This window comes from Theobroma cacao, chromosome 4 (assembly GCF_000208745.1).
Source record: "Theobroma cacao cultivar B97-61/B2 chromosome 4, Criollo_cocoa_genome_V2, whole genome shotgun sequence".
Lineage (NCBI taxonomy): Eukaryota > Viridiplantae > Streptophyta > Magnoliopsida > Malvales > Malvaceae > Theobroma > Theobroma cacao.
Genome location: NC_030853.1, coordinates 28093643 through 28107375, shown reverse-complemented (window position 1 = coordinate 28107375; position 13733 = coordinate 28093643). Strand labels below are relative to the sequence as shown.

Sequence of the window (13733 nt, the reverse complement as noted above, 5' to 3'; positions counted from 1 at the left end):
AGTGAAAAAAATTAATATCAATGCCTATACAACGCCAAAGAATAGAAAAAGATATCTACTCGAGTTGGCCGTTGCTGCAACTGCAGCACCCAAAGCTCAACCACCAACAATGGCAGGAACCTCTCTTTCTCCTCTAATAACCTCCCCAACCTTCAAAACTCTCACAAACCAAACCCAACCCAAAACCAAAACCAAGGACTCCTCTTCAACTGGTTCTCTCTACAGTTGCAATCACTTGACAGAACTCAAAAAACTACACTGTCAAATCACAAAACAAGGCCTAATTCACCACCCGTCTTCTATAACCAAGCTTATTTCTACATGTACTCAAATGGGCACTTTTGATAGCGTGATTTATGCTAGAAAAATTTTAAATCAGTTTAGACAAGATAATCAAAATGATGGTACTTTATTTATGTACAATTCTTTGATTAGAGGCTATTCCTCTATTGATCTGGGTAACGAAGCTATCTGGGTTTATCTTGAAATGCTGGAACTTGGCATTTCGCCTGATAAATATACTTTTCCGTTCTTATTAAGCGCTTGCACGAAGATTTCAGCGCGTGCTGAGGGTTTACAGGTTCATGGATCGGTTGTAAAAATGGGTTTTCAAGGAGATATATTTGTATTAAATTCTTTGATACATTTTTTTTCCAAGTGCGGGGAAGTTGTGTTGGGACGCAAGGTGTTTGATGAAATGGCTGAGAGAAATGTTGTATCTTGGACTAGTTTGATTTGTGGTTATGCAAGGTGGGGTTTTGCTAAGGAAGCTGTTGATTTGTTTTTTGAGATGGTAGAGGAAGGTGTTAGGCCGAACTCAGTTACGATGGTTTGTGTAATTTCTGCGTGTGCAAAGTTGAAGGATCTTGATATGGCTGGGAGAGTGTGTGGATGTATTGGTGAGTTGGGAGTGAAGGTTAATACGTTAATGGTGAATGCCCTTGTTGATATGTATATGAAATGTGGTGCTTTTGATACTGCAAAGCGGCTTTTTGATGAATGTGGAGAGAAAAACTTGGTTGTGTGCAATACAATTATGTCTAATTATGTGCGCGAGGGGATGGCAAGAGAAGCACTTGCTATTTTGGATCAAATGTTGGGAGAGAGGCTGGTGCCTGATAGGGTCACTATGTTATCTGCAATCTCAGCGTGTGCGCAGTTAGGCAGTATTTTGTGGGGAAAATGCTGTCATGGTTATGTTTTGAGGAATGGACTTGAAGGTTGGGATAGTATTTCAAATGCTATAATTGACATGTATATGAAGTGTGGCAAACAAAAGATTGCATGTGCAGTTTTTGATGGCATGGCAAACAGGACGGTTGTGTCATGGAATTCATTAATTGCAGGTTATATTAGAAATGGTGATACTGGTTCAGCTTGGGAAGTTTTCAACAATATGCCAGAGAGTGATTTGGTGTCTTGGAACACCATAATTAGTGCTTTGGTACAAGAGAGCATGTTCAAAGAAGCCATTGAACTTTTCCGAATGATGCAGAGTGAGGGGATAAAAGCAGATAGGGTGACTATGGTGAGTATTGCATCTGCCTGTGGATATTTAGGAGCACTTGATCTTGCTAAGTGGATCCATGCTTATATTAAAAAGAATAAGGTTCCCCGTGACATTCGGCTAAGTACAGCTTTAGTTGATATGTTTGCAAGGTGTGGTGATCCTTTAAGTGCAATGGAAATCTTCAATAAAATGGAAAAAAGAGATGTGTCGGCTTGGACTGCTGCCATTGGAGCAATGGCTATGGAGGGAAACGGTAATCAAGCTATTGAGCTTTTCAACGAGATGCTCAGGGAAGGAGTCAAACCTGATGGAGTAGTATTTGTGGGATTGCTAACAGCATGCAGCCACGGAGGATTAGTTGAACAAGGCCAGGATCTTTTCAGGTCAATGAAGTCAGTCCATGGAATCTCTCCCCAAATTGTGCACTATGGGTGTATAGTTGATCTAATTGGCCGTGCTGGATTGTTGGAACAAGCTCTAGATCTCATAAAAGGCATGCCTATGGAGCCTAATGATGTAATTTGGGGATCTCTTTTAGCTGCATGCAGGATGCACAGAAATGTTGATATGGCAGCATATGCAGCTGAAAGGATCAAAGAATTGGCTTCTGAGAGAACTGGTATACAGGTGCTTCTATCAAACATATATGCCTCTGCTGGGAAGTGGACTGATGTTGCAAAGGTGAGGCTGCACTTGAAGGAGAAGGGGGCAAGGAAAGTGCCTGGATCAAGCTCCATAGAGATTAATGGAGAAATTCATGAGTTCACTTCTGGTGATGAATCACATCCAGAAATGATCCACATAGCACCAATGCTGGACGAAATTAACTGTAGAGTAAGGGACGCTGGCCATGCTCCTGATCTAAGTAATGTTCTGCTAAATGTTGATGAACAGGAGAAAGAATATTTACTAAGTAGACATAGTGAAAAACTAGCGATAGCGTTTGGGCTAATCAGTACCAATCAGGGAATGCCAATTCGGGTCGTTAAGAATCTTCGAATCTGTTCTGACTGCCATTCATTTGCCAAATTGGCGTCAAAAATATATGACAGAGAGATTATTGTCCGAGATAATAACAGATTTCACTTTTTCCAAAGAGGGATCTGTTCTTGTAATGATTATTGGTGATACCGTAACAGAACTTGTATTACTTAGTCTCGTGTATTTTCACATGCAAAGAAAATTCTATTGTTATATATATACACCAGTTTAGTTGCAATTCTGAAATGAACATCATACTTATCCTTCAGTCAGATGCAGAAAATATTAACAGGCTTGAACAACCAGAGTACATGTTTTACCAAAAAACTTATGCAATGCGGTTGATAACTGCAGAATTCCATGGTAAAAGAGATGGGTGCGCAAGAACTTTTCATCCTGGATTGATATCATGGACTCTGAAACTACATTAACAAAGTAACAACATTTTTTACTGGATGAAATGGAGGAAAGATACTTATATTTTCAACCTCTGCTACTTTGTGTTGAATGTTAAATGATTTACCCCAGAATCAGGTCCAGGGTATGCAAAAACTTATGAACCTTTCAACATGCACTTCACAATTTTGGGAAAATGGAATCGATGAAAGCATGGTGCATTGGATCCGACTGCCACAGTTTGGCCATGTGATGATGAGATGATGTGCACCGATGGAGTTCCTCAACGAGCCAGACAGTGGCTTCTGCTTTGCAAGGATGAATGACGATATCGAGGGGGCTATGCTCATCCTCACTGCCGATTCTCAAATGGTCCCACTGTTTTAGAAGAATGTTGGTGAGGTAATGCAAAGGTTGCCCATATAATTGTTTGATGGATCTGCCTAATCCCATCCATGTGGTAAACGGAATAATAGAGCCACGCTGTGTTGGGATGGGTAATTGCTTCATATATTCCTGATACATTTCTGCCCTTCTGATCAACAAACCTGATCTCAGGAAACAAGGATTTTTATAAGAACAAGAAGTATTGGGATGGGCAATTGCTTCGTATATTCCTGATACATTTCTGCCCTTCTGACCAATAAACTTGATTTCATGCAACAAGGATTTTTATAAGAACAAGAAGTATCCCTAAAGAGAGCATTCCCATAGTGTTCTGACAATTATCAGAAACAAGAACACAGACAGAACACTGGGTTTCTTTGAAGAATTGAAGCCGAAATTGCCTATAGCTTTCCATATCAGAAAGGTAAATAATCAACTAGTTAATCAAACAAAACTGCTCTCAGGTAATAACATGGAAAATGAAAGAATATACACAAAGAATTATTTATAGGCTCAATCAAATGGAAGAAAACTTGAAACCCATTTAACAAGATTACCTTCAGAGGATAACTCTTTAGGAGGTTGATCGACTGCGGCATTTGTGGTTCCATTATTGACCTGAATCTCAGAATCTGAAGAAGAAGAAGAAGATGATGATGAAGAGGATTCATCTGATAAAATTACATCAACCTGAGCACTCCATGGCAATGCCCTCTTCATGCTGCTTATAATGCCAGCCTTCCTGAAGTAAGAAAAAAACAAAGAGATCACCCCACATAATCAAATTCCAAGCTAAACCCATGTAAGAAGACACCCGAAGTGAAAGAAACGGAAGAACTGAAATAGAACGTTAAAATTCCAATTCAGGTTTTCAAACAAAAAAAGTAAAATATTCTTACCAGAAATTTCTCTTATTACAGAGTGATAGCAAGAAAGGGAAAGGTGAAACTAAGTCTTTGCATAAACCCTAATCAAATTTTTCCCCCTTGGGATGATGACCTGTTTGGTTACTGTGAAAGTGAACACATGGAAAGAAGAAATTAATAATACAACTGCTTGTAATATTATTATACTATTATTCGAGAATACGAGTATATATATGTATAGAGTAAAAATAAGGAGAATTAGTTTTCCAATTTTAGGTTGGTTAAAAAATTTTAAACTCTATATTCTAAATTTCTATTTCTTTTTTTGTTTTCAATTAACTTGTACCATTACCGAATACCAAACAAAACCTACGCGCCCTAGCAACGTCTCCAATCGACTCATTTTAGTGCCCATTTACATTTCTCCTTTCTCTGTCAACTTCCATGATCATCCCCGAAAGATGCTCCGTAAAAACCAAATCTTGAACCCCATTTCCTGTTCCCATCCTCAGAGAAACCTCAATGCTAATCTTCTAAATCACTACATCTTCGCTCTCTTCACCACAACCAACAGCAAGGCATCAGCTTCCCCTGACTCATCCTCCACATCCGAGTCGCCCGACATCCCAAGTTGGGTCACTAACCAAAACCCAGAGACCCAAACCTCAGAGGATGACGATTTTGTCATCCCTTCACTTGCCAGTTGGATTGAAAACCAACCCAAAGTTAAGCACTGGCCAACCAGAAAACCTGAAACCCAAGTGGACAAACTCACTAAGATCCTTAAACATCCCTACCCATCGCATGAAAAAGTTGTGGAAGCCTTAGACGGGTCCAGTTTAAGTGTTTCCAACGTTTCAGTTGAGCAACTATTGAAGCGGTTTTATCATTGTTGGATTTCAGCTTATGGGGTTTTCATTTGGGCGAAAAAACAATCAGGTTATACGCATACTCCTGAGTTATATGATTCCATGGTTGATATATTAGGGAAGGCTAAAAAGTTTGATTTAGTGTTGGATTTAGTTAACGAAATGAATCAGTTAAAAGGTTATATTCGTTTAAATACAATGGTTAAGGTTATTAGGAGATTAGCTAAGGCTGGTCGGTTTAGTGAAGCTATTGAGGCTTTCAGAAGGTTAGAGGAATATGGGATTGGCAAAGATGTTGTGGCTTTGAATGGATTGTTGGATGCATTGGTCAAAGGGGATGGTGTAGAACATGCTTATGAAGTTTTTGTTGAGTTAAAGGAATGTATACCTTTGAATTCTAGTAGTTTTAATATTTTGATACATGGATTTTGTAAGGCTAGGAGATTAGATGATGCTAGGAAGATTTTGAATGAGATGGAGGAATACGGGTGTCAGCCTTGTGTTGTTTCATATACTAGTTTCATTGAGGCTTATTGTCATGAAAAGGATTTTCACAATGTGGATGCTGTTTTGGATGAAATGAAAGAGAAAGGGTGTAGGCCGAATGTAGTGACCTATACTATTATTATGCATGCTAGAGGGAAGGCAGGGATTATTGGTAAGGCGTTGGAGGTTTATGAGAAGATGAAAAATGATGGTTGTTTACCGGATTCTTCATTTTATAGTTCGTTGATTTTCATTCTAAGCAAGTCAGGTAGGCTTAAGGACGCAGATGAAATCTTTGAGGACATGAAAAAGCAAGGTGTTAGGCCGAACGTATTGACATATAATACAATGATTACTTCAGCTTGTGGGCATTCACTTGAAGAGAAAGCATTGAAGTTGCTTCAGAGGATGGAAGAGGATTCACGCAAGCCAGATATTTCAACTTATGGGCCTTTACTTAAAATGTGCTGCAGGAAGAAGAGGATGAAGGTGCTCAACTTTCTGTTAAGCCACATGTTAAACAACGATGTCAGTATTGATCTTGCAACCTATAGTCTATTGGTTCAACGGCTTTGTAATAGTGGAAAGCTGGAGCAAGCTTGTGCATTCTTTGAAGAAATGGTGCTGAAGGGGATGATTCCCAAGGATTCCATACGTAAGACACTGGTAGAGAAACTTGAGAAGGAGAATATGGCTAAAGCAAAAGAGCAAATTCAGGAATTGATGTCAAATGTGAAAGAGCCAGTAAAAACAGGCTTTCACAGAGAATGATTGTTAAGATTCAGAATAGACTCACCAGATTGGGCTTTGTCAATGTTTCTGCGTTTTGATCATGTAAGTATTTGTCATATGTATTGTTCATTAGTCTTTGCCAGTATTTAACACCAATCCATGCCAGTGTGTTAATCTTGATTAAGCCAGTGTGAAATGGTACCTAGGTGATGGAAGCTGTTAATCTTTTGGAGCAGTTTTCTTAGACCAATTTTTCTGCCTCTAAAAGCTGTTGTTGTACTATTTTATAATTTGTCCTTTTCAATCAGCCGAGCAATATATCTCTTCCAGACACACACACACGTAACGCGCAGGGTTACTTGAATGCTTAGCATTTCGTCACAAACTTGCTTAAGTTTGGTGTCATCTGATTCCAGACAGATAATAGTCCTTTTTTGCGTATTGATACATGGAGGTGGCACCAATATGGATTTGCTATTCTTATGTTATCCTTTGAGGTAGAAAACCACAAATTCTCGTAGTTGTAGGCCTGGGCATTCAGCAATGCAGAGGACGATCCAAAAGTTGAACTTCTAGGTGACGAACTGAACGGGGTGCAAAAGTTTTGTTCATTAGAACTTGTTGGGCAAGAAGTGTGGGATTATATTCTGTATTTTCATCAGAAATCTGGCTGCCCATATGCTTGGCAGAGCATTTTTTACATGTTAAGGTGTTTTAAAGTATCTGTGCAGTCATGATATCAACATACATCCTTCCCAAAAAGCTAGGACAACTCGATAATTAAAATTTGAGATTCCATCTTAAAAATCTTTAGTTCAAATTCGAGATGGAAGGAAAAGGTTTATAGCCAAAGATTATATGTCTTAAATAAAAGCTCGATGCAACGTCAGGTTTAATCGCAAACATAACAAGAAAAACTTTCATTTACATCAATTCCAAACTGAGACAAAGAAACAAATGTACAATTTAATGAATAAATACAGAATAGTAGTTCAAATTTTAATCACATAGGTAATGTCTTCTCTTGTTTGCAAATAAAGAATTTAAGGTTGCACTTGAAGTTAACCTTCTTGATGTTGGCTTCTGCCATCCAAGTCTTTCAAGGAATTCCTCAATTAACCTACAAATTCAACAATGCTTGTAAGGTAACAATGTAAAACAAACCAAAAAACAAGAATGGCAATTGTTACTCACAAACTACAGATGGCCTTCTGCGAAGAAGCCAGCTCACGGTCAGGGAATGAATCCTCCAAACGAAAACTCAACCAAACATAGAGTTCCAGGACCTTCAGATGTAGCAAACAACAAGGAATTTCAAATTAATTGAATGGTTGAAAATGGGGTAAATTTACAATTAAAGTTCCCGTCAAAAAATTCTTATGGTAGAACTGGGAAGCAAAGCACATAGTTAATAACAAAAAAGATAGTAGAGATCTATCATCCAAGTGCCACAAGCTTCAGTTATACCAATCATCAAGAAATTTTTGGGCCAAAGACATTTCATTTAATAGTTAAAAACAGTCACACAATATAGTGTTTTAAACCAATGGCCAACTAAACTCTTCACAGCTTATCTTCACACACATGACAGTCAGGAAAAGAAAATTTCCTACCTTGTGAATAGATTCGAGCTCCTTGAGTGCAGAATGTGTTTTGGGCACCTGAAGTGTACCGGGTGTAAATATTTCTCGAAGGTGAACAAGGCCTTTCTTTGCATAATTTTCGGCAAACTGATCCATCAAAGTACAATATAGATGACCATTAATTTCCACATTCAAAACAATCAAGAGAAGATACAATTTTTTACCTGTGTTAGACCCTGGGATGAAATTTCATCATTCATGTCAACTGGACTGCACAGAAAAAGTACTACACATAAGAAAATAACCAAGTTCTTCAAATCTGCTACATACTATGCCCAGCCAGTCGATTCCAAGGAGTTGAAAAAAAAAAACCTAAGCAAACTAAAACTAACAGATTCTAACCAAATTTCTGGTTCTTTGAGGAGAAAGATCAAAGATGTTACCTGATGCAGAAAAGATACTTATCTTGCAACCTGAGAGGCAGTTCATCAATAACGGCGGCAACTTTCTGATTTCAATGAAGAGTCTTTAGCACTCAATGAGGTTAAATACACATGAATCATCAATTTATAATTTAAAAAGGTTAAATACCCATAAGGGGAGATATTGTTATCTGAAAACAAATTTCCCTCTGTAAGGAGTTTCTAATCATTACTCTCCCAGAAATTCAGAAGTGAACATGACTGAAGAAACTTACCAACTGTTCTTCACAGTTTGCAATGAAGTAGTTCTCAGATAATTTCGCATTCTCTATAAAATGCTCCTGCAAAAATAAAATAAATAATGGGGACAGTGAGGTTCAAATATTTTTAAACCCCGGATGGGTTCAGATACTCTCTGTCACTGGAAAAAAGAGGACTAGGAAAAAAAAAGGAAGAAAAAGATGATCATAAGGTAACCTACCAATATCTGGTAGAGACCTCTTTTTGGTTGCAAACGTGAATACATAAAAATGAGATCGAAGGACGGAAACAGTCCAGCTTGCTGCATTATAAAAATGACTCAGATTCAAGCAACAACAATGCTGAACCACACATGAAAATATATAAAAACTGCTTACGGAGATCCATTGATAATGTTACAAGCCTAATCAGTGTAGAATTTCATAGGAAACTTCAATGATGATACAATCACCTCTAGAATAGGAGAGGGTGATTTCAATGATGAATGGAGCAAAGGTAGATCATCTGCATCTAAACAGGTCACTTCACCCATAGGAAATTTTGATCCATACCTTCCAGCTCTCCCTACAATAATATAAAAGTCATCTAATGAAATTTTATCAACTTTCCTGTACCTCATGAAATAAGAAAATCTGCAACTGAAAAACTTATATGAATTGCTTAAATATGCTTAACGCACGAATATTCAAACAGAACATAGTCATATCATAGAATGGTTATTTGTGCAGCTAGGGTTGGTTTAAGTATGCAATAATAAAACAAGAAGGGTGAAAGGGAATATGACATTCCAACTTTCGACAATCCAGAATTTCCTCATGTTAAGATTAGTGTTATTATCTATCTTTTGGCAGGTGAAAGTATTTACTAAGATATAATCCAGCACCATTTAACCCTTATGCCTCCTGAGACATAGCCCAAGGGACTTAGCTCATCATCAAGATATAGATTCTCAGTCCTAGCCAAAGGCAAACCACAGTTGCACCATAATTGGACAAAATCTGAGACCCTCCCCTTATGAAAGTTAATAAAGTAATTTGACCATAACAATTTTACCACTCATATCCAAAAATATTCCAAACTTCAGCCACAAAATTAACAGGGTACCTGCAATTTGCTTGATCTCAGGTACTGTAAGATCCCGCATTTCAAAACCATCAAATTTTTTCAATGTTGAAAAAATCACTCTTGAAATGTTCAGATTAAGACCCATCCCAATTGCATCACTGGCCACAAGCACATCAAACTCACTGCTTGTATCATTAAACATTGTTGCCTGCAATCCAAAAGAACATATTAACAATAAACAAAAATAAATAAATAAACGCACAACAGTGAGAAATGAAACCATCATCATCCCCACATGCTCACACAAACTTACTTGCACAAACTTGATCAAAAAAGCAGGAAAGACGTGATACCTGTCTCGTCCGAGTCTCTGGAGGCAATGAACCATAAACCACAGAGCAAAGATGCTTTCCCCTGCTTTCAATTCTTTTCTATGAAAGATAGGGAAAATCAGAAAGCATTTTCAGAAAGGAAGTGGACAGACAAAAGAAAGGGGTATGAGAGCAAATTTTGAAATTCCATACGCAAGCCTCAATACAGAGGATAAAAGAGAGGAAAGTTGAGATGCATTTCCCTTTCTCCCAGAAAGACAAAGAAGAAGTAAAATAGTAAGACAGAAGAAAAACTAGTGTTTTGACATATTGAAACCTGCCAGGATTTTGTTAGGAAGATAGTTTTCCATTATCCATTTTCAAGGTTTAACTAACTGAAACTACAGCATAATCAAACAATCAAACGGAGGGAGCATACATATAACGCAAAAAACATAAAGAAAGTACTACTGACCTTCAATTGGTATATTTCCTTGCGTGAAAAAGTTACAATGCAGTCACCTGTTCGTATGTTAGAAAAAGATCCAAGAGGAACTTCCAAGGGAACTAGTGGTGAAAGTCTCTCATAAGATTCAACCTGGGATATTAAAAACACAAGATGGTGTATGATACCGACAATAAAAACAGATACATCAAAAGTGGTCCACATGCATGGAAGCAACAAGAAAGTTTTTTTTCTGGCTATTCAACAATGCTAGGCACTAAGCCCAGTTCACAAGAAAGCAATTTTTATGCCTATTCAACAGTGCATCTAGATAGAGAACAGAAAAAGTGGACATCATCTAAGTTGGACAGCAGAAGAATTATCAACTTCCATTTATTTTATCCAGCATACAGAGGTAGTTCCTTATATCAGTAAAACTGAGACAGCACAATAAGAAAACCTTTTGAATATGACTTTGCCTCTGATTAAAAAGATTTAAAGGTTATATGTATATGCATTACACAAGATATAAGCAGAAGTGTAGCAATGCAACAAGAAAGCAGTTCCCCTGCCAACAACAAACTAACAAGATTAAGTGTAAGCCCAAAAGCATGAGGTTTCAATCTCCCAAAAGAATTGGGATTGCAGCAGACATATCATTTGTCATTCTTTTCCCCTCTGACACTTGGGGGTTATGAACTGATGACTGAAATACCTTAGCTCTTAGCAAAAATTATCTCCATCAGGAAACAAGATGTTCTAACATATATATTGATGTTTACAAGTGGAAAAAGAAGAAAATTGACCAGACATTTCCCCGAAATTGCATTACCTGGACATCATCACCAGTCACTTTCAGTAATTCCTGAATAAGAGCAACAGCAGCTGCATCCCCGCAAAGATGAAGTTCATCAGCAGCAATTCCCAACAGGGCACGAGTAAATGAAAAACCCCTAGTCTTACAGCCCAACATCTGCAGAGAAAGAAAAATTTTAACTGGAATTTAAGTGACCTGCCATTCATAGAAAATGCTGATAGCATTTTTGGACAGTAGCATAAGAATCATTTAAGTTGTGCTATTTAGTTTATGTTTAATAATTGTGCATGTACCACTCACAAATTAATCAACAGAAAAATTCCTTGTGAGCTTGGTAAAACATGGTGGGTGAATGTTAAATTAAACTATACACTTACCTGTATTTCATCAATAATAGCACAATCGTAATCAGCAGTTACGTCAGCCATCTCAACAGTTACAGCCTTGTGCTTCGCACCATCCACTTCCTCCTTCTCTTGCCCTGTTATTAGATCACAGGGAACTTTTGCCTTGTTCAACCGTTTTGACACTTCCCATGCCAACAATCTTAAAGGACCACAATATATACCTGAAGAGGGAAAGGACCAATGCAAAATATTTGGTCAGTTTATTAACACTAGTTCAATCCCCTCCAACCATTCACTGACGTAACGAACAAATTTAATTGAATGTTGCTAGAATTAGCATTGGACATATACCAGAAGGACTTGATTCGAGTCGCTTCAGAGCATGGTATGTTTTACCACTGTTTGTAGGACCTACATGCAAGAAAACCTTGCGATTCTTTTTTCGAGCGTTAGGGTACCATGTATGGGGACAGCTGAGATGAACAAAAAATACACTTACAAGAATGATACAAAGAAATTATGTGAGGAAAATAAAATTTTGTGAGATGGGAGCTGGGGGAAGAGAGGTAGAAAATCCTTAAGCAAAACTCATTTTTCAGATATTCTTCCATTTAGTGGAAATACTAAACAAGGAATTTTATCTTATGGTAAGGAAGATGGACCTAAAGCCACTCAGTTTCACAGAACAGAAACTAATATCTTTTAGATACATAAGCCAAATTATTAGCATTTGCAGCTAAAATAGAGAGCTAACTTGTCAAGAAAAATTCAAGACATTCAGATTTGTAAAATCTATTGTCTTTCAAGATTTTGTATTCCTATAACAAAATTAGAACCATTAAATCTGAAAATGGCTACAACATGAAATCTGCATTCATAAAACCATTGCCCAGCATATAAGATATCTATAACAAAGAAGACAGGAAACAACTCAACATTGAAAACTCCATGCAACCAAAAAAGAATGAAATGGAATTGAACAAGCCTCAAATAGATTTTTACCAACATAATTAGAAATACAAGAAAGGGGTGCTAATCCAACTCAAAAATAACTATTAATAGTGTAAGTCACATATTTCTTACGTGAGATCAGTAAAGTCAAACTTTGCAGCACTCTTTCCACTGCTGTACTTCCTTATCATAACACCTATGCTAGCAAATGTCTCAAACTTCGATTCCAGTCGTAGTCGAAACGAATCCCCATTATCTGCTAAAGCATTTAGCTTTAAAATATAAGTCAAAGACTGAACCGGCAAAATAGCCTAATTGAAATGACAAAACCGATGTCCACAAATCTCTCTACGTTCAACTTTTTCTCCATTAGCTACAAATACCCAATTGCCAAAAACACTTCAACAATCGAACTAAATCATAAAATTGGAAAAATGGCATACCAAAATTCTATCTCTCTTATCAAATTTCATATATGCTCAAATGGAGAATCCTCGAAGCTAAAATTTTTTTTATGTCAAACAAGGAGAACCAAAAAGTGGGAAAATTTTCCTTTTCTTTCCAAAGAAATAACAAAACTTTATATCCAATAGAAAAGGGCTTCAATGTCAAACCTTGAAGAATCCGAGAAACACCCAAAGCTGAAACTCTTCGTTGGCGAAGAAGTAAAGACGCCATGTTTTTTTTCCTTCTTTTGTCTTAATATTAAGAAACGATGTTTGTACTTTCAAAAGGAAAATCAGAAGACAAAGAAAATAGACATTATTGCACAAATACGAAGACTAAGGAAAACATGCGGTGGAATGGAAGAATAGCAGATTTCTTTGCTAGGAGACTTGTTTCTCCTGAGTTCGCGCTTTACGCAGACTCCAGGGTCAGACTACGTGGCTTGGCCTTGATGGCAGTTGGCTTTGAAAAAAAAACAACAGAAAATGAAAAAGAATCATTAATAAAAAGTGGGCTATTAAAAAATGTCCAAAGTTTGAATCAGCCCAAAACAACATGGGCTCACAGTATTCTCACGCAACTAGTCAGACCAACACGTTTGAGGCTAGAAAACTTATCACTGATTAGGTTGCTGGTCTTGTCTTATTTCCAAGATTGTTCATGTTGGAAGAATTCTAAAGACTCTTAATAATGTCCTCTGCATAACACTCATGATCTTAATGAGCCACTGGGTCATTTACATGAAACTTGCAAATTAATAGGCATTTAATTCAAGAGAATTGTTATATCATTCGATATTTTCGTTTTAAGAAAACATCTAATTACATATTTATGATAAAATACGATTGTTGAAAAAG

At 37.2% G+C, this 13733-nt stretch overlaps 4 protein-coding genes across 6 annotated transcripts; 2 read left to right on the top strand and 2 right to left on the bottom strand.

Moving 5' to 3' along the window:
* LOC18603028 (pentatricopeptide repeat-containing protein At3g22690) lies at nucleotides 39-2835 on the top strand. The gene has a single exon (XM_018119156.1). It carries the CDS (start codon nucleotides 110-112, stop codon nucleotides 2636-2638), a length of 2529 nt encoding a protein of 842 aa, XP_017974645.1. The 5' UTR covers nucleotides 39-109; the 3' UTR covers nucleotides 2639-2835.
* On the bottom strand, nucleotides 2869-4366 carry LOC18603030 (protein RDM1). Its single transcript, XM_007034764.2, has 3 exons — nucleotides 4174-4366; nucleotides 3832-4016; nucleotides 2869-3435 (listed from the first exon to the last, which is right to left on the bottom strand). The coding sequence occupies exons 2-3, from the start codon at nucleotides 3992-3994 to the stop codon at nucleotides 3068-3070; spliced, it is 531 nt and encodes a 176-aa protein (XP_007034826.2). The 5' UTR covers nucleotides 3995-4016; nucleotides 4174-4366; the 3' UTR covers nucleotides 2869-3067.
* LOC18603029 (pentatricopeptide repeat-containing protein At3g22670, mitochondrial) lies at nucleotides 4474-6534 on the top strand. Its single transcript, XM_007034763.2, has one exon. The coding sequence runs from the start codon at nucleotides 4602-4604 to the stop codon at nucleotides 6264-6266; it is 1665 nt and encodes a 554-aa protein (XP_007034825.2). The 5' UTR covers nucleotides 4474-4601; the 3' UTR covers nucleotides 6267-6534.
* On the bottom strand, nucleotides 7114-13338 carry LOC18603027 (DExH-box ATP-dependent RNA helicase DExH16, mitochondrial). 3 transcript variants are annotated; one of them, XM_007034758.2, is made up of 16 exons: nucleotides 13044-13338; nucleotides 12562-12701; nucleotides 11830-11951; nucleotides 11509-11699; nucleotides 11147-11287; nucleotides 10345-10467; nucleotides 9912-9989; nucleotides 9598-9766; nucleotides 8945-9057; nucleotides 8714-8794; nucleotides 8508-8573; nucleotides 8254-8318; nucleotides 8035-8080; nucleotides 7841-7957; nucleotides 7422-7513; nucleotides 7114-7347 (listed from the first exon to the last, which is right to left on the bottom strand). In XM_007034758.2, the coding sequence occupies exons 2-16, from the start codon at nucleotides 12618-12620 to the stop codon at nucleotides 7227-7229; spliced, it is 1584 nt and encodes a 527-aa protein (XP_007034820.2). In that variant the 5' UTR covers nucleotides 12621-12701; nucleotides 13044-13338; the 3' UTR covers nucleotides 7114-7226. The 3 variants fall into 3 exon arrangements, with proteins under 3 accessions (XP_007034820.2, XP_017974654.1, XP_017974655.1); XM_018119165.1 differs by having other exon boundaries at nucleotides 12562-12688; XM_018119166.1 differs by having other exon boundaries at nucleotides 12562-12685.

Excerpts from the sequence above, each read along its gene's own strand:
- LOC18603028 (XM_018119156.1), top strand. The coding sequence starts at position 110 with ATGGCAGGAACCTCTCTTTCTCCTCTAATAACCTCCCCAACCTTCAAA.
- LOC18603030 (XM_007034764.2), bottom strand. The coding sequence starts at position 3,994 with ATGAAGAGGGCATTGCCATGGAGTGCTCAGGTTGATGTAATTTTATCA. Across the intron at positions 3,436-3,831 it reads TAAAGAGTTATCCTCTGAAG|GTTTGTTGATCAGAAGGGCA; the intron begins GTAATCTTGTTA and ends TCCTGAGATCAG.
- LOC18603029 (XM_007034763.2), top strand. The coding sequence starts at position 4,602 with ATGCTCCGTAAAAACCAAATCTTGAACCCCATTTCCTGTTCCCATCCT.
- LOC18603027 (XM_018119165.1), bottom strand. The coding sequence starts at position 13,107 with ATGGCGTCTTTACTTCTTCGCCAACGAAGAGTTTCAGCTTTGGGTGTT. Across the intron at positions 8,795-8,944 it reads CACCCTCTCCTATTCTAGAG|CAAGCTGGACTGTTTCCGTC; the intron begins GTGATTGTATCA and ends TTTATAATGCAG. Across the intron at positions 8,081-8,253 it reads AAGTATCTTTTCTGCATCAG|TCCAGTTGACATGAATGATG; the intron begins GTAACATCTTTG and ends TTTTCTGTGCAG.